The sequence below is a fragment of the Pithys albifrons genome, chromosome 18 (genome assembly GCF_047495875.1).
Source record: "Pithys albifrons albifrons isolate INPA30051 chromosome 18, PitAlb_v1, whole genome shotgun sequence".
In the NCBI taxonomy this organism is placed as follows: domain Eukaryota; kingdom Metazoa; phylum Chordata; class Aves; order Passeriformes; family Thamnophilidae; genus Pithys; species Pithys albifrons.
In genome coordinates, this window is record NC_092475.1 from 9,145,435 (window position 1) to 9,172,094 (window position 26,660).

At 45.3% G+C, this 26,660-nt stretch overlaps 1 protein-coding gene across 1 annotated transcript; it reads left to right on the forward strand.

Moving 5' to 3' along the window:
* SLC13A3 (solute carrier family 13 member 3) lies at positions 1-26,223 on the forward strand. Its single transcript, XM_071572532.1, has 13 exons — positions 1-142; positions 8,948-9,213; positions 9,554-9,717; positions 14,374-14,440; positions 15,173-15,358; positions 16,217-16,342; positions 18,709-18,804; positions 20,500-20,604; positions 21,585-21,682; positions 22,899-23,011; positions 23,348-23,509; positions 23,859-23,996; positions 24,600-26,223. The coding sequence occupies exons 1-13, from the start codon at positions 32-34 to the stop codon at positions 24,783-24,785; spliced, it is 1,818 nt and encodes a 605-aa protein (XP_071428633.1). The 5' UTR covers positions 1-31; the 3' UTR covers positions 24,786-26,223.
* The last annotated feature ends 437 nt before the right edge of the window (positions 26,224-26,660 follow it).

Here is a 26,660-nt window from a genome sequence, read left to right on the forward strand (position 1 = left end):
GCTTGGCGGCGGGCGCTGTGATGGGCTCGGGATGGCGGCGCTGGGAGCGCTGGTGAAGAAGGCGTGGAGCGTGCGGCGGTTCGTGGTGCTGCTCTGCGCGCCGCTGGCTCTGGTGCCCATCCTGCTCAGCCTGCCCGCCAAGGTACGCGCGGGACACCTGCGGGGAGGGAGGGCACGGAGCGGCGGCGAGGATGGAGCGCAGCGGCCGCGGGGCGTGGGTGGGCACTGCGGGCTGGGGACACCTGCTGCGAGGCGAGCAGGGGGCACCGAGTGGGATGCACTGACCAGGGACACTGAGGGGCACCGAACGGGTCCACAGACCAGGAGCACAAACTGGGGACACAGACTCGGGACGCGGACCAAGTGTATGAAGCAGCGTTATACCCTGTGGAACTCAGCCCTGGGGATACGGACCGACGACACAGTCTGGGTGTTCTGTGCCACCTCCTGCCTCAGCTGCAGCAGTATTTGGCTTTCGGAAGGGTCACCCTCCTGCCGGCCGGGGTTTGACCGTGGAGAGGGGATCACAAAGCATGAGCTTTGCCACAGCTCCTCACCCTTCCGCACCACCTTAGAGCGCGAATGCGGGGCGAGGGGCATCCTGGGGTTTCTTCAGTTTTTTAGGGGAAAGAAGGGATAGAGAGTGTGAACTGTTTGTTACTTATAAAGACATTGGGAGGTGGAAAGAACTTAAGGTTCAGCATCAGCTCAAGCTAAGTGGCACTAATTAGTATTGCTTGCTGGTACCAAGGTGCCTTCTTGTAGTTTTTATTGGTAGTGCCCAAATGGCATCTGGGGAAACTGAGGCAAGGCAGGTCCATGGCCAGCATCACCCAGCGAGGATTTGCAGAGTTGGGGTAGAAGGTAAGTGCCCAGTGCTCTGAGACTGCCTGGCATTGCTGTCCCATCCCCTTAGCGATGGGAACGGCAGCAGGTAGTGGTGTGGGCAGGGGGAGAGGGACCTGCAGAGCTGGATTGTCTGTTCGTGCTGCAGGGCTGGGGAATGCCAGGGAACCACAAGTGCCATCTACACTCCTGTGGGTGACTCTTGGGGGATATCTTTGGTACCATATCTGAAAAGTCTTTGTAAGATACTTGTGGTATTTTGTAGACACCAAAAAACTGTTCTTCTCTTAATGGTTGTACTTTAGTATGTGTGCTAGGCTGCACATTAAGCAATCTGTTGCAAAACTTTGGAAGCTGGAGGATTTTTGCAGCTGTCCCACATACACAGCTCTTGTGCACCAGGAGCCTCTGAGCCTTGTGTGGAAGTCCACGGGACAGTGAAGTCACTGAGGAGTTTTGTGCCATTGACTTCAGCGTGGGCAGGATTTCACTCTTACATTCTGACTCAGATCCATTTGAGAATGACTTTGTTTACATCAGAACATAAGTACTGATCAGTATTTAGTGATTATAGAATAGTTCAGGTGCTGTAAGGACACAAAGCTGGCACTGAGTTGTTAAAGTGCTTGTCAGCTGAAACCTTTTCATTGGATATACGAAATAAACCTCCAAAATGAAAAAAATAATATAGAATGACCATTGCTTTATTTAATGACACCATATATTAAAAGAGAAATTTCTTTGGATTTAATCTCCCTTTTTATTTCTATTTTACATTATTGGCCGAGTTCTGAATAGGACTATATTAAATGTCTGCCTCAAAAAGCAGAAAGTACATTGCACAACAGGTACTTAATCACTTTGCAGATTTGTAAGTGGATAATTACATTTCTAAGTTCATTACAGTAACAGAATAAAGGACTTCAAGTTTATTCAGTAGTATTTTGCTTGACTTTGGCACTTGTAAAATTGTAAGATATGCTTAGAGGGTGAGAAGCACTGTACATTCAGTGCAAGCTCATGTCTGGACCGTACAGCGGTTCATTGTGAGAATAAACCACAGATGAACCTGGCACTGTGGGAAGGCCCTCAGTCAAATGCTCTGTGTACTGGTAGAAGTATACAATGCCACACAGGCTGTTTAAAGATTTGGGTGTTCATGAAAGGGGTTTCTCCACATGTACAGAAGAAAATGCCCCTGCTGGTGTAATGGTGCTGTTCCCACCTGCTGCACTCGTGCAGTGAGCTGGTAATACACTGGAGTGGGATCCAGGGAGAACCTCATGCACTGTCCAGTCAGATCAATGCTGTTTTATTAAAGAAAAAATGGTATTGGAGAACTGGAAATGTTTGCAGTTGAGGGGGTGGTGAAGCAGTGGGGCAGCTGCCGTGAGGAAGGAGACCCTGGCAGATCTGGCTGCTCTGCCACTCACCTTGGCAGTCTATACTTTATTTTCCATGGGCACTAAAAGCATTACAGGTGGTAGCAGTGAAGCTGTCTGGTACCTATGCTGGTTCCCATCAAAACTCCAATGCTCCCATGGATGGCAAACCAGTGCAACATTTCAAGCAAACCCAAATGCAACTTCCACAACCTCTCCTGGAGTTTGGAGTAGGGGTGAACCTGTAACTGTGAGCTCCTGTACACAATTGTATCTGTTCATATTCAGGGGTCAATGATTCATCCACAGTTTCAACACTAAACTCTCTCACTTGCTCAGCAAGAAAGGAAACTTGCTGTTGCATCAACAGGGGATTAAGTTCTGACGTCTGGAGCTTGCTTGACCCTCCCTCCACAGCCTGAGCTGAGAGGGGCTGAGGAAGAGGAAAGAGCAGGTTATGCTTCTAACCACAGTGTGAAAATACCAAGGGGAAGGCAGAGGCGATGGGTCAGCAGGCAGGGGATCAGGGCTGGTAGAGTGTGGACGTTACCCTGGTGCGTGATGGGAGTCGCATGCCCTCAGCTGCACCGCGCCAGTCAGGCGCTTGTCCTAACGCAGGACTCAAGTCCAGCCTTGTGCTCCCTTGGGCAGCCAGGTCACAGGGGCTGCTGCAGGTGTTCAGCATGAATTCAACTGACTGGGCTGCTGCTGCTGGTGTTACGAGGAGTCTGTTCCAGGCAGGACATCCAGGGAAAGCAGGCTGGGGCAGGAGGAGCTCCTGGGTGAAGTGCAGTCACTGTAACAACCATGATGCTGCTAAGTGCTTGCTCATCTGAAACATGGGAGAGTTGGATGGGGGAGAACTCTGTATTCCTGCTGGGATGGTCAGTGTGCTGCCTTGCAGAGTTTAACAAACTGATAGGAGATGAGAAGCAGTGAGGCTCAGCCCTTGCTGGTGTCAGGATGAGATTTCCCTTGTGAGAAAGTGTCTAACAGGCACCTCTGCAGTACTTTCCTGCTCTGGGGTTGCTAAAATATGTTCCCACATCATGTCACCATTTACCTTTTTCCCACTGGGATGCTCAGCAATTTTAATCTCCCAAGGTATTGCCACCATAAAAAGCCACCTGAGCTTTGCCTTCAAGAGCAGTGTTTTGCTTGGATCTGGAGACTGATAAATCTTGACTTTAAGCTGATATAACAGAGAACCACAAATAGCATGTGGCTTCTTGCATTGGTATGTCCTTGCTGTGTTGTGGGTGTAGTGGGTCTTCTAGTGAAACCTGCACCACCTGGGTGACCTCCTTGTAGAAAAATCCTTTTGAGGAAGATGATACATCAAGTCTGGCCATGCTTAATACTGATGGACTCCAGCATTCACATCTGCAAGCTGTGATTAAAGCTCTTGCCAGCTGTCACCCTGGAGTGGTTGTTCTCCAAATCTCTGTGTGAGTCCCTTTGCAGAGGGACAGCGACTGGTCTGGCACTGGTGCTGATGTGATGTTAATTGCCCTTGTTTTTATTTGATGCCCTTTGTAGGTTGCAGTTGTGGACAGGGAGACATGCATAAATGCTTTTGTCTGCAACCTCCTTTCTCTTATGTAGAGAAATTAAAATCCTGCTTTGTGGGTTTGCCAAGACCTGAGGGGGTGCTCCGCAAACCATGGCTGGAGCAGTGGCTTATGTGCATCACAAGAAGCAGAAGGAAATGCTCTGTGTGGAGCCGTAGGAACCAGTTCTCTGCACAAGGGTCTATGTGTCATCTCCTGCTCTGGTTGCTGCTGAAATGGTTGAATATTTGTCCCGTGAGTGGCTGTGAATGATTGCAAAGAGCTGGAGCAGGGCAGGAGGGGCTGGAGGAACTGTTCTGCTGGAAGGGGCATGGGGGGCACTTTTAATGAGCTGTGCAAAGAGCTTGTTCCAACAGCTTCTAATGAACTGAATGTCTACAGCCTCTTGGCTTGGTAACAGCTGAGGCAGCCAAATCTGCTAAAAGGAGCTCTGAGCAGGCAAATAGGGCCCAGTGCCTTCAGAGAACAGACTTGACTTCCTTGGTGGCCGTAGAGCAATTTAAAATTAACTTGAATGTGATGAGTCCTCCTGGTTCGAACAAGGAGACTTTAAGATCTTCCCAGAAGAAAAATTACATTACTTGCACTGGAAAGCAAAGACTCTGAAGGGCAGCTTTGTGGAGAGAGGGGTGATGGAGATGGAGGCAAGTGGGGTTATGGTCTGGGAGAGGGGTGTCCTGTGGGGTAGAGTGGAACTGGATCCTGGACTGGAGAGCACAGCAGGGGCACAGACAGGCAGGGAGCAGTCTAGAGAGCAGCCTGGCAGGAGAAATAAGTGATTGTAGCCCAATTATGCTTTTCATAGGCAAAGTCTATCTCAACTATGTATGTGCTTTGTGATTTAGAAAGGCCAGTTTCAGAAAACTGTAAGCAATGGTCTCAACAAAAATCTGAGAGGGAAAACTTCAGTGGGGAAAGAGGGGTGATAGCTGAAAGTAGGGTGACTATGCTTTACCACATGCACTGTGAGCTTCAATTTGGAGAGAGGGCAAGCCTGGAGAAGAGCAAGCCAGCTCAGGGAGGATGTGAAAACAGCAATAATTGGGTGGGGGAAAGGGAAGTAGACTAGAATCAGTATTAATTGGATGCTAAGGACCACAGAAAACATGCCTGACTCCTGCATGCATCTGCAGTGGTTGTACTCAATGATCACAGCTACAGGGCTGGCTACCCACAGCCAAGAGGGTTAATGTGATATTTGTCTGTGTGGGACATGTGAAAGTTGAGCAAGAGTAGTGACAGTCTACCAGGCTGCTATTTGCTGAGGCAGGGGCTTTTTGCCACACACTCATTTTGCCCATTTTATCTGACCTTCATCTGTCTCATTTTAAAATAGAGAAAATTCCTTTTTTTTTCTTAATGCCAGCTATGAAATACTTCAAGAAATTTAAATAAAAGTGTTTATTAAACTTTATGTCATTTTAGCAGAGCAAAATATATTCCTGGAAGCTCTTGTCGCTTGTGCCCTTAAGTTACTGGCCCCTTTCTAGCCACTCTGGAAATAGCCAGTGGGAGCAAAATGACTCCACTGGCAGGAAGGCTGGTAAACAGGGCTTGGGCTAGGTCCAGATTACATAATGCTTACAGGAGCTAGGCTAGCAGAAATCAGATTCACATATCCATCTCTCTGGAGAACAGGCAGTGTGAGTGAAGGGGCCACTAGCACAGTCACAGCTGTGACATGAGAACATTCAGCACTTTTTGCACCAAGAAGTTCTGTACATTGCAGGTAGAATGTTCCTCTATGATAGAAGTGGGAGGGAAGAGCTTGAAAAGCTCAAATTCAGCCAAGATATCTCTTAGTATTGGGATCAAGGAGGAGTGTTTTCTTTGCCACTTTTTTGTCTGGTCATAGGGTGGTGGGGCAGCCTGTGTGGGTGTGTTGAGGCTGCAATGACCATGTAGCATTCAGAGGTTGATGGAGAAAAAACGAAGCTTGGTAGTGCCAAGGCAGGGCTGCTTTGAGGGCTGAGTCTGCCTGGTGGGGAAGCTGTGGGCACTGGGTCTGATAGAGAACAAGGTCCAGCTCAAGATCCTGATGGCTGGTAATGATGACTGGTGGTTCATGCATGTCTTGGTGCTACGCCTGGGTAAGCCAGCTTGCCTTATCTGACCTACATTCCCTGCCAGAACCTGCTTTTCCTGGGCACCTCATCTGCCCTCCCCAAAACCTCCAGCTCTCCTGCCCACAGTAGACTACCTCGTGGCTTGGCTTCCTCTGCCATAGCTCAGCAGGTCCCCCAGTGTGGAAAATCCCCAGTGCTTTCAGTGTAGCAAAGACTGGATCTGTGTCTGGAGGGGCATAGGTCAGTTCCAAGGCTCTTGAGCAACAGGAAGAAGAGCTGCTGCAGTCCAGAGCCATCAGCACTTCCCTGGAAATCATTAAATGGTTATAAAATTAACCCAATCACAAGACCTATTTTAAAGTTCATATATGTCACCATTCCCCCCCCTAAACTTTGATAAACTAACTATTGAAAAAAATAAATACAAAGCTGCAGGGAGGTGAGAGAAGTAGAAGGAATCTGACAAGGATGCAGCTGAGGGATTGAAGGATAAATATTGTGTGGTAGTTATGGTGCCACACACAGCAGCGGATGCAACTCAGCTCATCTGGGGGCAGCCATGGCCAAATTCCTAAGGGACCATTCTCCTCACATTTGTTAGTATTTATTTTCTGTGTACTAAACAAACATACTGGGAACTGGGGGCATTAATTAACATTTGCAAAATATCTTGAAACCAAAAAACTTTCAATTTCATATAGAGTTTGATTCAATTTTATTAATGGCTTTACTTTTTTGTTGTTGTTGCTGTTTTGTTTTGGTTTTTGTTTTTGGGAGTGCTTGGTCCAAATCAAAGTTATTCTGAAGTGGCCTTCTTCCTTTTTTGTTCAGTGATGGTCCTATTTTAAATTTAAAAAGTGTTTATTATAGATGCAATTTGTCCTTTTTGGGGGTAGAATAAATTTGATAAACAACACTGCAGCTTTCTTCATGTAGTTTGCTGATGATCTATACAGGTTTCAGAAATTCAGGGAAATCCTCCTCATAGCAGTTCTTTCTGCCCTGTTTTGGTTTTATCCCTTGGCTTTTGATCTTGCAGTGAAGATGAGTTATTAGATTCATGCTGTTTCATTGCAGTGTTTTCCAGAACATTTTCCATACACTGGAGAATAAATATCCATTACTTATAATTAGTTTTCTAAATTGTACTTCATCTATTTCATATTGTCAATTAAAGCCTTCACTAATAGGCTCTTGTATCAAGGCATTGTTAAATATTTTCAGTTGCTCTACTCCTGTAAGGATTAAAGTGTCTTTATTTTAAAATTTACTTTCTTACAACTTTCCTTGAAGTCAACTGAAGAATATTTTGCCAGTGGGAGAAAAAAAGTTATACATACCTTAGAGATCAAATGGAAAATGGCTTTATGAGAGCAAAGCTTTTTCTTTGGTATATAAAAAGAACCAGAGTAAAGAGAAATTATCAGCTGCCACAGGACTGAATCACTAATCCAGCATGCAAACACTTTAAAACATGATTCTTTATTTTTGCAAAGTTTAACACTGCCAGGTTTGCTACTCTGGTCCTGCTGCTTTAAGGGAAGTGAAGCTGCCAGGGCTGAGCTGGGAGCCTGAGGATTTTACTTCACACTATCTCATATGTCATTTTACTGGGGTCTAAAATTAGATCTGAAAGTGGTCTTTAAATCCAGATCTTGGGAACTTCATATGAAGCATTGGCACCACTATAATTAATGTATGGAGAAAAAAATTGTTGCACTCATTTCTGCAGTGTTCATGCACTGAAGTGCTGGAGCAGTACTAGCAGAACCACTTATAGATGCAAAGCCCAAGTGCTAAAAGCAAATCAGAAATTCTGTCATTTTGGCCACTTTTCAAAGCCTCACTGCAGATACATTGAAGGATAAATCCATATTGGTTTTGACCCCATTCAGCCCAGGCCGGCAGTGAATTGTTCACAGGTGGTCAGGCTGTGCTGCACCCTCAGACACAGCAGCTGAGACCACGTTATCCCCAAAACTCATCTCCCCACAGTCCCAGCCCATGCTGTTCCCAGCCATGGCAGGGAGCAGAGCCATCATCTCCCTCACAGAAGCCCATCAAATCCAGACCTGGTTCAGGGGAGGAAGGTCCCAGCAGAGGGACAGAGGTGCCTTTGAGTAGCAATTCAACCTCCTCAACAAGCTGAAAATGTGATAAAACAAATAGTTCTGTGGCTTCCAAATGATTCTTGGCTGTTATTGATAGTGCTGAGGGCACTGTGCCACATGGTCACTGACAATATCCCTGTTCAGCCCTGCAGTGACCGAGCCCAGCTCTGTGCTGGGCTCCCCCCGGGGCTCTCTCCTCCTGGGCTTGGGGCTGCTCTCCTGACTTCCTTCCATCGCTCATTATGTTGGCCATGACTGTCGTGACAAACGGCTTTGGTCTAGTTTGTGCCTCCTGGGAGGATGGATGGGTTCATGCTGAGGCCTGGGGGCACTGGTTTTCTGCCAGCCTTGGCCAGGGCTGGGGCAGTGCTGGGCAAGGGTGAGCTCCCTGCCCGCAGGAAGCGGAGTGACACCAGGGCACTTGATTTACTGATTTCCGTAGGGCCTGGGATGGGTTGCCATGGAATGTTTTCTCACAGATCTCTTGGGAGGCTCTGATCCATGAAAAGAAACCTTTCTGTGTGCTTCCTATTGCAAGTGTGGGGAACATACATCTCCCACGGCTGTTTTTCCATAGCCTCGCAGAGCACCGTCTGTGGAAGGTGGAGAGAAAGCACAAACATTAAATGGGTCAGACACTTGGACACCCTAGGGATGTTACCAGCAGTGCCTGCTGAGGATTAACACCCTAATTCAGCATGGCTCCCCAGAGGTTCCTTGCCCCTGTGCACTGCCACCCTGCTGCATGGGGGAAGCTCAGGCAATCAAGGAGGATTTGGGTTTTCTTGTGGTCTCAGGGAATCAGTGCAAGTCTTGAACCCCTACACAACGTAGTGGGGAAGATGTATTTGATGGAAATTATTTGGGAGAAATGCTGTATTCTTGAGGGAGTAACTGGTGCATTTTGCTTGTCAAAGTGTCTCCAAGTGACTCTAATGCCATATCTCACTTTTCCTCTCCTCCTTTTGCAGGAAGGAAGATGTCTCTATGTGATCCTGCTGATGGCCCTGTACTGGTGCACAGAGGCACTGCCCTTGGCTGTGACAGCTCTCCTGCCCATCGTCCTCTTTCCCTTCCTGGGGATCCTCCCATCTAACAAAGTTTGCCCACAGTACTTTTTAGACACCAATTTCCTCTTCCTCAGTGGCTTAATCATGGCCTCAGCCATTGAGGAATGGAATTTACACCGCAGGATTGCGCTCCGGGTGCTCATGTTGGTGGGAGTCCAGCCAGCCAGGTGACTATAGGAGTGGGGGATCTCCATGGGGGACATGAGCTGCAGATGCTGGGGAAGCTAGTGGTCCTTGCTGCAAGTGTCTCCCTCACTGGGGGTGTCCATACCCACTTTTCTCCAGCTTGTTGAGTTTGTTCAGCTGTTTGCTTTGCTCAGGAGCACAGAGAGAATCAGTCGGTTCAGCTCCATGTTTGTGCTCTGTCCAGTTACAGAATAGTCACAGAAGTTCTTTTTGCTATTGGTTTTGTTATCCCTGCACGTGAACTTTTCCTCCTGTACTGTAATATGTCGGAGAACTTGCCAAACTGAAGATATTCAGCTTTTTGTTTTTTCTCTCTTCCAGACTTATTTTAGGGATGATGTTGACAACGTCTTTCCTGTCCATGTGGTTAAGTAATACTGCCTCCACTGCTATGATGCTTCCAATTGCAAATGCAATTTTAAAAAGCCTCTTTGGGGAGAAAGACACTTCTAAGGATATGAACAGGGGAAATGAAGAAAACCAAGGTAATTGAGACAGGGCAATAGTATAAAGCCAGCTGAGGTCTGCCCTGCTGCCATCAAATATGCCCCATTTTGTCGACTTCGCTGGCACAAGAACCATGTTCCTTAGCTTGCAGTGCTCAATCTCAGTGCTGGTCCCACTTTAATGCATTGGCATAAAAGTCACTTTTATCCTGCCCTGTCCTTATGTTGTGCAGAGGCAATTCTTATGAGTTGCCTGGAAAACCAAGAAGTGATGCCCAGTCAGCGTGCTCCATAAATCTGCCCCGGCACAGGTTAAAGTCCAGCTCTGTGGCACAGTGGTGGTGGGATTTGTAGGGATGCACCAATGTCAGGATAGCTGGAGCCAAGGGGGGCTGTAGATAGGGCAGATGATGAGTGCTGTAGGATGGTGCAGGGACAGGCTGAGTTCCTCCCTGTGGCACACAGGTCTGTGATATCCTTGGGACAAGTGCATTCTTCTCTTGTTTTCCTGTTTGTTCCCCCATGACACTGGAGCCTTAGCTGGAGAAGAAAGCAAGGACCCAAGAAAAGGTTGGCAGGTTAAATAACTGTTAGCTACTGTTTGGTGTTGTCCCTGAGCAGGTCATGGACAGGCTGGGTCAAGGGTATGTGGTCAGGTAAGGGCTTCCCCCAGCCCTCTCATTTACCAGAAGTTTGGGCTTCTGGAAAGCAATGATGAGAAACAGCAAACCAGAAATGAAGTCCTCAAGTCCCCTTGGCAGCTGTTGCTGATAGCTGGAGCAGTAGTCACAGCTTCTCCTTCTGGCACTAATTAGTAATTCACCTGCCTCTGTGATTTAAAAAGCAGTGGCTCTTTGGTTCCCACTGAGTCCTAAGGCAGATAAATGAGTCCCCAGAAGAAGACTAAACAGTGCACACTCTAATAAAGTTATAATTATTCATTCATCATTAACATCTAGCAATCATGGGATATTTGCACTCCAGGTTGCTGTCACATTTACTTTATGAATTTTGGTCTGTTTCACATCTATTATAATCAACTCCACTTACTTTCTTGCTATAATTTCCTATTCTGTACAAGCATTGTGTTTTGTCAGTCTGCTTTTAACCTTCTTGACCCCAACTTCTGAAATTATTTAGCTGTGCAGTTTGACTGTAAATACAGTAGAGTTTGGGAACACATGAAAGGAAGATCCCCCCCTTGTCCTAGACACTGTCAAGCACAGAATCAACATTCTTGACTCACAACACTTGCAGTGGTGAGAGAAGCCAGAAAAGACAAAGGGATAGTCACACAGGTAGAAGAATAAATAAAGTGATGCTTTACAAATTTCATGTGATGGCGTGATGATTTTTTTTTAAGGTAGAGACTTTCAAAAGTCATAAATACCAGTGAAGGAGGAGTTACCTGTGAAATGTACAACATGAAAATGCAACTTTAGTCCCCTAAGGTAGACTCATCCTTTCCTGTAGTCTTTCTGAATGGATGAGCAAAGCTGAGTTCCTTGAAGAAAACCCTAATCCTGAAATCTGTCAAAAGGGACAAATCTAAGGAGGGGAGGGATGCAGGTGAGTTGTATGCTGGGGGTTCCTGTCAGGGCTGTTGAAGTTAGTTTTTTTTCACAGACCTGATGAAACCTTGCTGAATGCAAGGAACAAGCATTTGAGAAAAGGTATACTTGTTTCATAGTTATACTAAGTTTTGATAATCTAAGCGAATCTACATTCCAAAAAAGACATTTATTTGTGAAGGGGGCTGTATGTCAAAGAAAACTTGTACAATGGCATATGATAAGGTCAGTTTTCAAACTGACTTGGTTTCATAACACTGTAGTAGAGTCCACGAGACTCAAAAGTACTTGGGTGGCTAAAAGTAATAGTTAAAAATGTAATAAAGAACATACATCATGCAAAAGCATTTGATTTTCTAAAGAAATTTCAACAAGGGTATGAAACCAGCTTTGTGTAGGGCTTTGCTTACAGACACAGTGCAAGAATTAGAGTGATCTCTGATCATGTGATCCCATTTTTTTCCTGATGAGAGAATCTCAAGCTTTCAATCACCTATCAAGGTGCATGTTACCAATCAGAACATGCTTGCTTGCCATGTACAGCTAAAATTGAGTGTAACATTTTGTTCATTTGACACTAGTGGCTACTGATGCCAGAGACCAGTTAGTGGGCTTGGGTGACTGAAGTCACAGCTGGTTCTCTTTGATTGAAGCAGAGTAATAAATTGAACACAAATAGGCTTTTTTCAACTTCTGTAATTTTCCCTTTTGAGGTGGGTTTTAGATTCCCTGCAATTCTCTCTGACTTCTTCAGTGATAGTGTTTGACAAGATGGAAACTGCTGTGCTAGTGAGCCTGACCTCTCTCCTGCTTCTGCCCACTAACTCATCACTGGCAATATTTCATTTCTCTGAGCACCTTAAATATCTGCAGGTAAAAATCACAAGAAAATATTTCCAACTTTTTTTTTCTCCTTCCTAGAGAATATCTTCTGCAAATTCAACATAAACTGCAGTCTGTGCTTCAGATGTAACTTTCACAGATCTGGAAATAATGTCTTTATAGGGGCAGGTGGGAAATGTACATTTTTTGACAGTGCTGCCTGACCCCAGCCTGTGCTGGCAGGGTACAGCCACAGCACTGCTGCCTGCACCCCTTAGTGGGTGGAAATATTCCTTCTCAGGCCTTTTCAACTTTTTAGAAACAATAAATATGTCATTAAACCTAAATTATCAGGAAGACTATTTCTGCCACTAAGGTATATGAGATAGTTTGGTGAAATTGCCACAGAATCCCCATTCTGCTCTGTGAGAGGTGTATACAGCCAGGTCCAACCTCAGTTATCTTTGGCCTCTTCTGACTTACAGACTTGTATTAATTTTCAATTAGTTTTTACAAGTTTCCTAGGAAAAGCTTTGCAGTATGCTTGGCTTTTCTTTGCATGGTTACCTTTGCAAGCCTTCCTTGAGAAATAACTCACACATGGTCCTGGCCAAATGGGATGGGAATTTGGACTTAGCAAGGGGAAAAAAAACAAACTGAAAAATGTTGAAGTAGAATGAAATATGCCTTTTCAGAGCCAGGACTAGGCTTGTGGGGAGAGCAGTGTAAGAGGCCTTGGGCTAAATGCACTGGGGGATCATCAGTCAACCACGGGTTAATGTTCATCCTTCTCACTACATCCCTCCACTGTGGCAAGGTTGGGGTGAAAGCTCAGCAGTTGTGTACCCGAGCCAATTAACTCCAATTCAGTAAATTAACAATGTGTAAAACATGACACTGCAAAAATCCTTGGTTCACTGAGCTGGAAGGAGCTCGGTGTCTTCAGCTCACACACGAGTGAGTCCAGAGACTTTGACCACTGGCTGCTCTCCATTGCCCTGCTTTAGGTCTCTAGGGCATATGGAGTAGAAGAGGATGATGTTTCAGGCTGAGAAGGGGTGCAAGGAAATTTGGGGACTTCTGGGGTGGCAGTATGAGAAATTTGGCTCTGCGGGTAGTGGTCTGCAGAGCCCAGGGACGTGCAGGGGCACAGACCTCTGGACCCAAAACACACAGAGTGTGCAAGGAAAGGCAGCAGAGCCAGCAGTGATGGGGAAGGGCCACTTGGGCTGAAGATGGATAAAACTCAGAAGTGCTCTAGTCCTGAGAGGAACACAGAAAATGGCATTTGATAGCACACCTCCCAAATTCAGGTGGTCAAGCCATGACTACCAATGCCATGAGCCTTAATGTAAGGTTTGGTAACAAAGAATAATTGTATTGCATTTCCAGCTTTTGATTTCTGAGTTCTCCAATGTGTATTTGTGGTTGAGTGGTGTGCAACTCCTAGTTTATTGCCAGAGAGCATTGGTCATACTGGCCAAAATATCCCTTTCCTCAAGGGCTGCTGAGTCCTGCTTGTGTTCCCAGGGTTTGGTGATGAGGAAAGCAGTGAGGCAGAGCCCATGTGAAGTATGCAGGAGGGTCCCTGGAAACTGGGTACGCAACAGAGTCCCCCCAGGATGGCCCTAAACTTGTGTCAGGGACAGGTTGCTCAGCCTCCATGGTCTGTCATTCATGGAGGGGACGATGGGCTTGGAATGGTCCTTGCTGCCAGGGCAGCTTTTGGAGGACCTGGTACAAAACCTAATCCCCAAATGTGTCTCATTTTTGTCTTGCTTGTCACAGCTTTATGGTGACTGCACTGGATGTCTGCAGGGGGTAATTCTCATCCTATGGGAATGAAGCTCAGTGACAGGAAGTGCTCCTGTTGTACCCTGGGGAACCTGCCTTACAGACACATCAGGCCCAATAGTGCTTCTTCCTAAGAATGATTTATGGTTAATCCTCCCCTCAAAAAGAACACCTCAAACCCATGACTTGATAAGGGGTGTCCTGGAACTCCTGACTGCGATAGAAGATCCTAAAGCCTGACGAGTGACCAAAGTAGTAAAGGGACCAAGTGCCTGTGGGTGTTGAAGGGGAAGCTGGTGCTGTGGTGGGGCCAGAGTGGTGACAGGAGGAGAAAGGCTCATTCATCCCTGCCAGGTGCTTCTGACCCAATTGCCTTGGTGTGAGCTCATCCTTCATTTGCACAGCCCATCCTCTAAAATGGTAGTTGTTTCCTCTGTCCCTCTGTTGGTTCAAGGAGAATTTTCTAGATGCTTTGAACTGTTTTAAAGTCCTCATCTTTCTTTTTCAGCATCTTTACAGCAGAATAAACTTTACACTGTACCAACTGAGATGCAGTTTCTGGCAAGTACTGAGGAGTAAGTTAATTATAAAGTTTGTATTAGAGAGTTGAGAGAGAATTATCCCCTGAGCTAGACCAAGTTTTAGGAATTTGAAATTCAATCATTGCAATGTTTTGATTATACTGAACATCCCACTCACGAGCAGCCTGATGATAGAAACCCTTCTCTGTGTGTCCAGCATCCCTCTGCATGTCCAAATTATAGCACAGATTTTTTTCAGCTACTCTGAAATCATAGCCAGAGGTGTCTCTTGCTGGGGATTTGTGCCTTGGTTTTCTCAGGAACATCAAATGTGTGAAGTTGATGATGTAAACCTCCCCCAGAATTTACACACTGGTGATGGTCCTGCTTTGGTAACAAGGATGAGAAGAAAGCCTCTTTTCAAGAACATGGGGACAGATGTTTCTTTCTTCTTAGTGCTATCAAATTTTAGGTGTTTTTCCTTTTAGCAGTCCTGTGGACTTCATGTTCAGGGTTAGAAGCTGCTGAGGGGCTGGGCAAAGCTCATGCACCCTCAGCTCCTATGGATGGGTGCTGAGGGTGCTCTGTCCTCTGCAAGGCTGCCGGTCCCACGTGGTGGTTCACTGAGCAGACCCCTCTGCAGCACTGAGCTGCTAAGGTGTCCTTGAGGACAGTGTAGCTTGGATTTCTGAAAACTGGGAATTTTCCTTCTGTCAAGGCTCTGAAGTGGTTGCACTGTATTTAAACCAGGGCTTTCACCGGATTCTCTTTTGGACTATTTTAAAGCAAAGATCTGTCGGAGGAGAAGGAGATTTCCAGCGATGCTCTCTCAGACTTAAAGAAAGAGGAGGAATACAAAACAAATATATGGAAAGGTTTCCTCATCTCAATCCCCTATGCAGCCAGCATTGGAGGTACAGCAACGCTTACAGGAACTGCACCAAACCTCATCCTTCTGGGACAGCTGAAGAGGTATGTGAGGCTGTCCTGGGGAGCTCTGTACATGCTGGAAGACAGAGACATGTTCTTCATCCCTGTAGGAAATTCTTTTCTATGCTGAGAGATGGTTCAGAAAATTCCTGCTGTTCCAGAACATTTTGGGAAATGAAGGCAGAGAGTGGTTGCAGCAGCCTTAGCTGTAATAAGCAGATTTCCAGTGCAGCCAGGCAGGCTGTCAGCCAAACTGGAGCATATGTGCCTCACCTCACTGATGCTCTTAATCCTATTGAACTTAATGGGACTTGACTCTATGCTTACAATTAACCTGGTAACTGTTCTGATGAAGCAGGCTGTGTACCGTTTTGTGAGCAATTATAGCTACTGCTGTATGGTAGAAAGAAAAATAATGAACCTGATAGTTCTGGCTTGTTTCCTTAGTCGTAAGAGATTCCTCCTATGTGCATAGGAGCAGAGATTTGTGCCAGCCTAAGTGCCTACAGATAGTTCTTAACTTTGCTGGCCTCTGTAAGTAGTGCTTACAGCCTCTCCTGGGCACATGAAGCATCCCTGTGAGAACTATGTTCAGAATCTCCAGCAGTCATTGTAGCAGGGTTTAAACCTGGGTCTTCAGGAGTATGAAAGCATTGGCCATCTAGAGAGATTTCCAGATCTTCCCTTGCAGGCTTGCACAGCTGGGCTGAGTGAGATGGGGGTGGCAGGGTATCCTGAGGGGTTGTCCAACACAATGCTCCCAAATCTCCTATCGCCCACATAAATGCACAGTGGCAGGTTTGTGGGATATTTCGCTGATGATTTCAGATGTTTGCTTACCCGTGAATGGAAAGGTTGCTTTCCCTTCTTGCATTAACTTGATTTTTCCCATTTGCTTAGTTATTTTCCAGAATGTGATGTGGTGAACTTTGGTTCTTGGTTTATGTTTGCATTTCCTTTAATGCTGATTTTTCTTCTCATGGGATGGCTATGGATCTCCATCCTGTATGGAGGAATTAACCTGAGGTATGTTGATATTCACTGTACATATATGTAGTGTAGTTATATTGGCATTGTAAAATACATGTTCATCATGATTCTCATCCTAAATATACTAACATCATCCAGGATTGTCTCCTGGAAGGTGGGGGGTGTTCATAACTAACTCCAGCATGCTCATCCTATAAGTCATCTATTTTTAAAAAGTTGATATACAATTGGAAGGTTTTCAAGATATCTCATAGTTACATATACTTTATCCAACTGAAATACATATATGTACAGAGTATGTATTATATTCATTGAGTTAAACACATACAATTTTTAAAGGTTGTTTTACTGCCTGACCTGGGCTTGTGGAGGTCAGTGGCACACTTTCATTGACAGAAGGAAAAGCAGGATCTAGCTTTGAAGGCCAGGATGAAATCTTGGTTCCCCTGGAATAAGAAGCAAAAATCTCTTAGAAAATACAAGAGCCAGAATTTGTTCCTGGGGCAGAAACTTGGGTTTGGAACAGATTACTTCACAACAGGGCTTAATTTTACAACAATGTGTTAATCTGTAACTGAGAATAACATGTTATTCTGGTAAATCTTTGCTGGATATGTGCAACCCCTAGTGTACACGACTTAAAGCAATTGCAGCATTGCCATGCTGATCATGTAGAGCCCTTTTTCCCCCCTCCACACTCCCACGTGTGCCAGTAACAAAGTCAGAGTCTTGCTTCCTCTGGAGACCATACAAAATTTGTAATATTTAGAAGTCTTTAATTCTTATTTTGAGTTCAAGATGCAAATGGGTGGGAGTGGGGAAAGGAGAAGAGAACAGGTGTCCAAATATTTACACTGTCTCAGACGTAGGAAAGAAATCAGTGGGAAAGTTTTAATCCAGAAGACGCCAAAGGCCACTCCTTAACTTGCTGGTGGGGCTTTTCAGGAGGCTCTGCGTGCTGCCATGGGATGCTTGGCTGGCTTGCACTGCTGAGACCTGCTGTGCTCTGCATCACATGCCCAGGGCTTGTGGAGTGTGGAGCCTGAATTCCCATGTCCTACGGTGAGGGTTGGGGCATTGTCCCAGCATCCAACTGGCACAGCCCCAGACCCTCAGGTGAGGGAAGAGGCCAAAGCCCCTGGTGAAATGCCAAGTTGTTCTTGTGCTTGGAGAACGTGATGCTTCGTGTTTTGCTTGGCTCGTCCCTGTCAGCACAAAGCCCGGCTGTATTGGGATAGCTGGGCCAGCGCAGATACCAGTATTCCCCAGTGGCCAGGCACGTGGAAGAGACACTGCAAAGCTCCACAAGTACAGCCAAGGCTCCACAGGAGCCTGTTGGGATGCTTTGGCTGTAACAACTCGGGGATAGTGGCGGGTCTTTCTCTGTGGGCAAGTCCCTGGTGCCTTGTCTCTGTCACAGTCTGGGCGAGTGGAGCAGCAGCTCAGCTTTGCTTGAATCCAAAAGGCATTAAAAGGCTGAGATATGGGCTGGCTGAGCTGAGGCTGCTGTTAATAACACCCCCCAAAAAAACAAGACACTGAAGCAGCAGGTATAGCTGCTTGAGGTGCAGGAGCTTCTGAATGATCAACCATTCATCCAAATAGAAGATCCAGCCACGATATCCCTTTGAAGCAGTAAATGAATTAAGGAAGGGCAGGCACCATGGGGATGGGCAGATGCATCTGATGCAGAAAATTGGGTTTGTAGGTTTAATCAAGGTCACAGGTAGAGTTAGAAATCAGGTTCAGTGTCATGGGATCTGGTGGGAGACACAGTACTAGACTATATGAATATATAATTCATATGCACATGCTACAAAGGAGCAAACAGAGTGTGCAGTCAGTGCAGTCAAGCTAAGAGGCTTAGCCAGGAGCACATTAACATTCCTGGCCACTTAGAAATTCCTCACATTTTTATTGATCCTCAGCAGCATTCTGGGATCACCCAGGAAATGACAAGTGACTTGAGAAATGAAGGGACATATTAATTTTCTGTGTCAACCTATTCCTAGTAGTTCTGCCCATGTAGATAACTGCTAGAGACAAAGAATATTGGGACTTTCATTTGGCAATCACAGCCCATGCTGGAGGAAACAGTTCAGAATATAAATGAGAGTAAACGTCCTCACCTCTGCAGGGTTTCCTTTGTATGGATGCATAGACAAAATATATACAAAATAGGACCTGATTGCCTTTATCTCACCAGAGCCCTTCATTGTTAGTCTTTATAATCTGAAGATAACACAAACTGAGCTGCCAGAGATGTGCAACTCTTTGAACCTTGCAGAGCAGGCACTGGAGAAGCACATCGAGTCATGAATGTGCTGCAGTAGCAAATGCAGCATTTACTGTGTGCCACATATGTCAGAGGCATGTAAACATGTAACCGTGTTTCTTGGCAGGGGCTGGAAAACAAAAAAGTCAAATATAAGAGTGGATGCAGAAGCCCGAGCCAAGGAAGTGATAAAGGAGGACTATCAGAAACTGGGTCCAACAAAGTGAGTTGTAAAGTTGGGATGGAAATGAGAAAGAAATCATAAGAGTTTGGAAATATCCTGTCTTAAGAGTGGATGACTGGGGAGAATGTTTTTTTAGAAGAAAATTATACCTGTATTTCCACTCAGCTTGTTTGTATCATGCTGCAGTTTGCTTTTTGCATGTTCCAGCCTCTCCACCTTCGCTAACACAAATAATTGCAAATAGCAGCTTGCACTCAAATCTTCTCAGGAACAACATTCTTATTATAGAGGGAATTCATGCTGGGTTGTTTAATTACTGCTTGTGATTTTTCTACTCCAGGAATAAACCCAGTTCTGTGCTTTAGGTACTAACCAACACAGTCTGAATTTCAAAGGTTTATGCATACCTGTCCTATAAAGCCAGAGGCATTTGCTGAAAAGACAATCATAAGATGGATATAAATCATATGGATTGTGGATATATTTTCAGAAATCTTAAAGCTCAAAGAAAATATATGGAAAGAAGTCAGATCCATGTCATGGAATACATTATTTTTTCTGAATAATTCCTTCAGCTGTTAGTCAGGTGAAGAAAGAAAAAGCTGGTGCAAATTGCAATGATGAGGATCATATTTTGGAGAAATGCACCAGCAGAAAGAAGCATGAGTTTTGTACTTACGAGAAACACAAAAACAGAGGGAAAGCAGGAAAAGCTGTGTATCTCTACTAATCAACCCCTGGATATGTCTAACCATCTACTGACATTCTGGGCAGCCAGGGCTAGTGAAACTGTAGGTTTTATCCTTAAATAGTTTGTGTTTCCCCATCTGTAAAACAATATTTTCATACTCAGGGCAACACTGAGAAGATTCAGCGAGGTTTGTGTCGTGCTATCGACATGTAATTATTGCTGTTGTGTGGAACATGAAGTGGTTCTTCAAAGATGATTTTCTGTGCCTGTGCTGTAAATGAAAGAAATTGGTTTATTTGTTCTGTTCAGTACATTATCGAGCAGCCTGCAAAATGTCTCTGAAAGAATCAAAGTCCCACTTTGAGATCTAGGAGTGGGAAAATCCATTAAGCTGAGCTCTACCAATTTGATTAGCAGTCCCATAACTAAAAATCAGCACAGGCTGCCTCTTTCCAATGGCAGATATGCCCCTCCTTGTGCTCAGAGAGGTTTTAAATAGCGTTTTGAGGCATTGTCTTGGTTAAACCTTGACTCCAGTAGATACTTAGTAAATGACACTGCCATTTATCCTGCTGCTTGTCGTGTCTAAGGGATACTGTTTAGATTCTGACCCTAGAGAAGTTTGTTCCTGCTCTCTCACACATGATTTGAACCTCAGTCATCCTTTTGTGTTGCTTGGGCTGCTGCGACACCATCCCTGACTGACACCCTGGAGGGTAAGAGCAATGACCATGAGAAGCTACTTGGTCCTTCCTCTCAGCCACACCCACAGGGTCAAACTTGCATCCAACTGTTGTGACATCTGGGTATTCCTGATCTCCATCTTGCCTCTCCTTAATGTCTTCCAGTAAGACATAAATGCTGGCAAACATCAGTATTTGCAAATAGATTTACAATCTATTCCAGTGTTTCACTGTGGTGGATTTTAGAAAACCAGCCTCCCTTCTCCCCCAACCTGCTTCAGTGGGAGCTGGATACTTGTCCTAGCTTGGATCCACCCCTTTGGCACATCAGCATTTTAACCTCATTTCTTTTCATTTCAGGTTTGCAGAACAGGCCATTTTCTTCTTCTTCTGCATGTTTGCAATCATGCTGTTCTCCAGGGATCCCAAATTCATTCCAGGTTGGGCAAGCTTGTTTGCACCAGGGTAAGACTTTATTTTCATTCCACTGTTCCACTTTTCAAAAGCATTTCCAAGTTGAGATTCCTGGGTTTGTGATTGTACTGCTTAACAATATTACTCAGGTTTCCTGGAATAAATTAAACTGAGCATCAAGTAGCAGAGCTAACTTTATTTTTTCTGTCTCCCAGAGGAGGTACAGGAAGTCAGTGAAAAGTTGGGATGTGTCTACCTGAGGCCATCCCTAGGGTTTAATGTTGAGAACACTGTTTGTAGATGCATTTACAGTGAAATACTAAATTCTTTATGCAATCCAGTGATTTCACTGTAGGTCTAGAGACTGAAGATATGGCAAGAGCTGACCCTGAGTGCTATCCTGTCTGTTTGGCAAGTCTGTGTCCCGTGGGATATCCATACTTTGGGAAGATGAAGCGATACAGCACCTGGGGAATGCTAAAGCTCAGAGAAGGTGTTGCTGTTTCTTAACAGAAGAGACCTTCATAGTTTTGGGGTTTTTTTCAAATAAATCCCTAGTTTAATAAATGATTCCTTAATATAACAAAGTAGTTATGGACTTTTTCCTTATCATTTAACAGCTCCTTAAAATCAAACACGTGCTTAAGCTCTCTACTAGACAGAGCCTGAGAGTTTGAGCATTTTGCACAGAGTTCATATAAATAAGATGGTTGGGGCTCTGCCTCTCTTCCTCCCTGCAGTGAACTGAAGAAACTTGTCCTCACAACTCTGCAATCAGAACAGCCAGAGCATCAGTGTGGTGGCAATTAGATCTTGTTTTTTACTTTCACAGGGCAGCTTTTTGGGGGTTTCACAGACTATTGTAGAAATATAGCTCAACATGGACTTAAAAAAGGAAAGAACTGTGAACAACAAGCATTGTTCAAACCTGATGGAAACATGTAATCTTCTTTGCTAAATCCCTGTTCTCATAAACTTTGTAATTCTACAGGCTTGTGCTTCTTACATGTGTTTCTGCTGCTTTTGGACAGGTTTATCTCTGATGCGGTTACAGGAATCACCATTGTGATTATACTGTTCTTCTTCCCTTCACAAAAACCTTCCCTCAGGTGGTGGTTTGACTTGAAAGGTGAGTAGGAGACCCCTCTGGGGAGAGACTCTGTGCTTGTCTGTGTGCTGGCAGGGCAGGCATGGAGCAAGAGCCAAGATTATCCCCCCTTGGACCTGCACCAGTCTGCAGCAGCTGCACCGGCTGTCTGGAGCAGTGTGGCTTGAAGGTGCCATTTGATCCTACAGAGGCTTTTTTTCTGAAGTACCAGGAAAGGTTTAGCAGTCACTGCCCTGCTGCTGATGGCAGGAATGACTCAGTTGCTCATGTAGCTGTCAGGGATGATGCCATGGCAGAGTGAAGCAATCTGAAATCAGTGTTGATTGACTGTAGCAGAGCTGATTGTGGAACAGAGGTTTGGTGGCTGACTCCTCAAAAGCTCCTGTTCTTTGAGAGGAGCCTGAACCTCTGAGAGGGCAGAGCTGAGCTCACTGTACTCAGAAATAAGTGTCCTTCCTCAGTTCCTAGAATGATTTAGAATTTAAACTCCTAATGCCCAAACTCTCCAGCAGGTTTTGGTACTAGGAGCCTTTTGAGGTCTTTGGTCTGTCCTCTTGAGTAGCAGTAAGATAAAAATTTTAATTCATAAGCCTCTTCATAAGCCGTTGATAAAAGCCCTTTGCGGATGATGGAGCATTGCCTGGGGTCTGTGGGAACAAACTACCGGCTGCTCTGAGTCATGCACATTTGTTGTGTTGTCCATACACAGCAAGATGTTTAATCAGGCCTCCTGTGGATAAAATATGTGCCCTTGCTCAAGAGAAAATTACAGTCCCATTAGTGCATCCTTCCATATGACAGAGCTCAGTTCATCATGTATTAAGAGATGGCCTTTAGGGGAGATGAGCTTTGCTATAAAACTCACTGGCTGTTGAACAACAAGTGGAAAATTAATAACATCTTTGTAATACAAATGGCAGAAAATGTCCTCCTTCCATCTGTTGAAGACAATGTTTGTGTTATAGAGAGAAAATTAACCTGATATTTAGTGTTCCCTCGAGAAAGCCTCAAAGTAAACTTTAATGCTAGAATTTGTCTTCCTTTCATTTTAAGATCTGATGCTATTCTAAATGATCTTTTAATTGTCTAACTTAAGAGACTCCATATGTATATTTTAGCAGCAACTCATGGTTAGTGAACCCCAGCACTGCTGTCAGGTTCATGGTGTTATTCTGTCAGGTGATGACTGATGCTCCTCTTTGTGTGGGTGTGACATGGGGCTTTTCTCTTTGTCTAGCACCAAACACAGAGACACAGCCCTTGCTGACTTGGAGAAAGGCCCAAGAGACTGTGCCCTGGAACATCATCCTGCTTCTTGGAGGAGGCTTTGCCATGGCCAAGGGCTGTGAGGTGAGGCCCACCATAGATAAATGTGGCAGTCATCCTGCCCAACAGGGTTGGATTTTATCAAGGTGTCACTTGGGCTTCTCATTTGGCTCTGGGAAATTTGTATCAGTGGAGTCCCTACACTCAAAGGACGTTTCTCAACTCCAAGTGACAACAATATGCAGCAGATAAATAAGGAGGTTACAACTCCTTGCAAACTACTTGCTGTTAGACACCCCAAGGACACTGCACAGAGGTGGTTGTGAGAGTTGTGTGTGTAACTTGCAGTTCTAGGAGAAGATCAGTTCCCCTGCAGGGATGCAGGAGGACCCCTCTCATTTTTGCTGTCCCCTTCTTCAGGAGTCTGGTTTGTCTGTGTGGATAGGAGGCCGTTTGCATCCCCTGGAGGGGGTACCACCACCTGTGGCTGTCATCCTCATCACGGTTGTCATCGCCTTGTTCACGGAGTTTGCCAGCAACACTGCCACTATCATCATCTTTCTGCCTGTCTTGGCAGAGCTGGTAAGGTCCTCCCATGGCAAGACCAGCTGCTCCTCTGCCCCCTGCCTTGCCCTGCCCCTTGGGTGGGCAGATTTGTGTTGGGTCTGTGCTGAACCAGACACTGCGTAGTTCTGCTCCTGGGTTTCAAGGAATTCAAAATCCTTGGGAGTAACAAAGCAAGTGCCTGTAGCATATTGTGGACACTGAAGGATAAAAATCCTTCAGACTTTGTTGGCAAGATACGTGATTATTTATCTCAGAGTGTGGGACAGGGCTCCCTGTGATGCACGGGCTTCTTGCATTCTCTGATTCATCTGTTTGTGACTCTGAACCCCCAAAGTGCAATTTCTGTTTCTTTCTGGTTTTCCAGGCCATTCGTCTGAAAGTAAATCCCCTCTATTTAATGATACCAGGAACTATAGGATGCTCCTATGCATTCATGCTGCCAGTCTCAACACCTCCCAACTCAATTGCATTTTCTTCTGGACATTTGATGGTCAAGGATATGGTAAGTTCTTTTACATACAGGAAATGCTGAAAACAGTCAGCGTGAGTGTTTAAAAAAGGGATTTTCTGGATTGTTAATAGGTCAGTATGTAGTAAAGTGAGAAGATATAGTAGTCAGGCAGAAGAGAGTGTTCTCAGTGTTTGAAAGCAGAGGAATATGGAAGATGCTTGTATGAAGTTTGGCCCTGTGAAATTTAGAGCCGCCATGGCTCCAAATGGTGACAAAAGTGGTCTTGAATGTGCTCAGCATCTCCCAGACCCTGCTCCTGTTCCTGTAGTCTCAGCAGCTCAACTTCCATAGGCTTCTGGACATAAGAAAAGTTGCCCAGCACAGGGAAATAAAGCTTATGAGTAAAATTAGGCTTAGTCCCAGTTCCTGCTCACATTCCTGAGGCTAAACAGATGTTAGTGTTTTTGATGGATCAAAGCTTGGTAAGCATCTGCAGAATGGCCTTTGTGGCTTAAAGCCTGCTTAAGATGTTGCTAATATTAACAGCAATTAAACCTTCCATTTTTATTATGTTTACATTCAAATAGCTTCATGCTTCCCATGCTGTAGATGTCCAGTCTAAACTCAACAGTTGTCTTTGTATTTCTTTTGTAGGCAAGAACTGGGTTGCTCATGAATCTTATGGGAGTTCTGCTTCTTAGCTTGGCTATGAACACATGGGCCAAGAGCATCTTCCAGCTGGGGACCTTCCCTGCTTGGGCCAACATCCATGCAGAAAATGCCACCTCACTTGTGACAGCTGTAGAAAATGTCACTTTAAGTGCACTAAATAAAATATGAACAAAGCCACCCCCGGGGAAGGACTCACTCACTTAGGACTGGGGCACTGGAATCGTCAGAGTATGCACAGGAGGAAAAGCCATGTGGCTGCTCACACTGTGTGGGACCTTCTGGTTTAATTTTATTTTTAGAAATATTGGTCAGTGTCACAACATCCATTCATTATTTCCTTTGAAGAGCTTTCCCCACCTTCTGCAGGTACAAATCCAACTCTCCCAAAGTCCTTCTGTCATAGGTGGTTGTTAACTGGACAACCTGTAAGCATCGAGCATCTTTGGGACATGCCTGTCCCCCCATGAGAGCTGGAGAGCTTTGCTGCTCTGGCTTCTGATACCCTACCTCGTTTTGGAGAGCAGCCCTGGGAACAGGGTGGAGGCAACTGGATTATTTATGTGCAGCCCAATGTGAGTGAGTGTATCAGAATCTGGTTGAGGGAAAGGCGGCATGGCCGGGTGCTTCTGGCAGGGTGTAAAGGATGGGGCCTCACTGCCATCTCATGAATAATTCTCTCATGGAGGATGAAGATTATTTCTTCAGGTTTATGTGTGAAGGGATGATTCAGGAGATGTGTTGGTAGGACTCAGTGCATTGCTCCATGTTTTGGAAATAGGAAGGCAACAGTTTGTTTCCAAATGTCTCCAATGTTTTGAAAACCCGGGACAGCAATTGCTGCCTGGTTATTTGCACTGAGTACACAGCTGGGGGTCTGGGACCAAATTAATTTCTGACCTAACTTTGGACATTGGTGGTGTTTCACCATTAGTAACTGTGGCCAGTCTTAGGTTTGTGAGATTGACTCACTCACAAATGACCCGCTGAGTCACAGGTCAGTGGACAAGTTGCATTGAAATATTATTGACATTTCTGAAAAATAGGCTTTGATTCTTAACGTCTTTTTAAATCAGATTACTTCGGTACTTTCAATGAAAGCATTGCAAATTGACTGTGATTTTAATCACCATTTTATCTGATCTTTTTATTTTATTTTCTGTAAGAATCTAAAATATTAAATTTAAACAATCAGTCATTGAAATAGATGATTGAACGATAAATGATCTGATTCTTCGTTTAGAGTAGGTGAGTGACTGGATCCCTGTGCTGGGACTGGTTTCTCTGATGATGTAAAACTGGTGGAGCTCACAAATTGAACTGGCCCAAGGTAGGGATCCAGTGCATCCCCCCCTGCTCCTATGCTGCTGATAACCCCCAGGGCCAGGTGGGAGAGCTGGCAGGGTGATGCTTACCAGTCACAGCTGCTGCTGCTGCAGAGGGTTACCTTGGGGTCATGTGGCAGGTGAGGACTTGAGGGGGTTGAACTGAAATGGCCAAAATCAATTCAATATAGAATTTTGATCAATCAAATTAAAAAAAAATTCTTAATGTTCAACAAAATCTTTAATGATTGTGAAAAATTTAAAATAAAGCACATTTCTTAGCACGTCACATCGTCCTGTTTGCTCTGTAGACTGAGGAGAGAAGAGCAAAGCCTGAGTCTCCTCCTGCCTTAGCTTCACCCCTGGCTTGCCCAGGAGGGAGGAGCAGGAGGGGAGTGAGCTCTCCCTCCTTGTCTGACCAAGACAGAGCCCTGTTAAGCAGTGGAGCAACGGGAAATCCCCTTGCCCAGCATCTCAGGGCTGCTCTGCTAAAGGGCCTTTGCTGGGCATACCCGAATCATTGTCCTGCCTGGCTGTGCTGGATTTGGGCACTGTTCTGCATGGATGCTCCTCATCATGCCTTAGTGAAGATGGGCTGAATGGGGAAGGGAAAATTGCTCCCTGCAGTTTGCTTTCTCAGCCAGCTGTCTGTGAACAACACAGGGTCGTTGTCCCAGGCCAGGGAACAGGCTGTGCTCTGTGGCCAGCACTGCAGGAAGGA

Bases quoted from the DNA above. Each gene is read 5' to 3' on its own strand.
- SLC13A3 (XM_071572532.1), top strand. From the start codon at position 32: ATGGCGGCGCTGGGAGCGCTGGTGAAGAAGGCGTGGAGCGTGCGGCGG. The intron at 143-8,947 runs GTACGCGCGGGA...CTCCTTTTGCAG, and splicing joins TGCTCAGCCTGCCCGCCAAG to GAAGGAAGATGTCTCTATGT. The intron at 9,214-9,553 runs GTGACTATAGGA...TCTCTCTTCCAG, and splicing joins GTGGGAGTCCAGCCAGCCAG to ACTTATTTTAGGGATGATGT.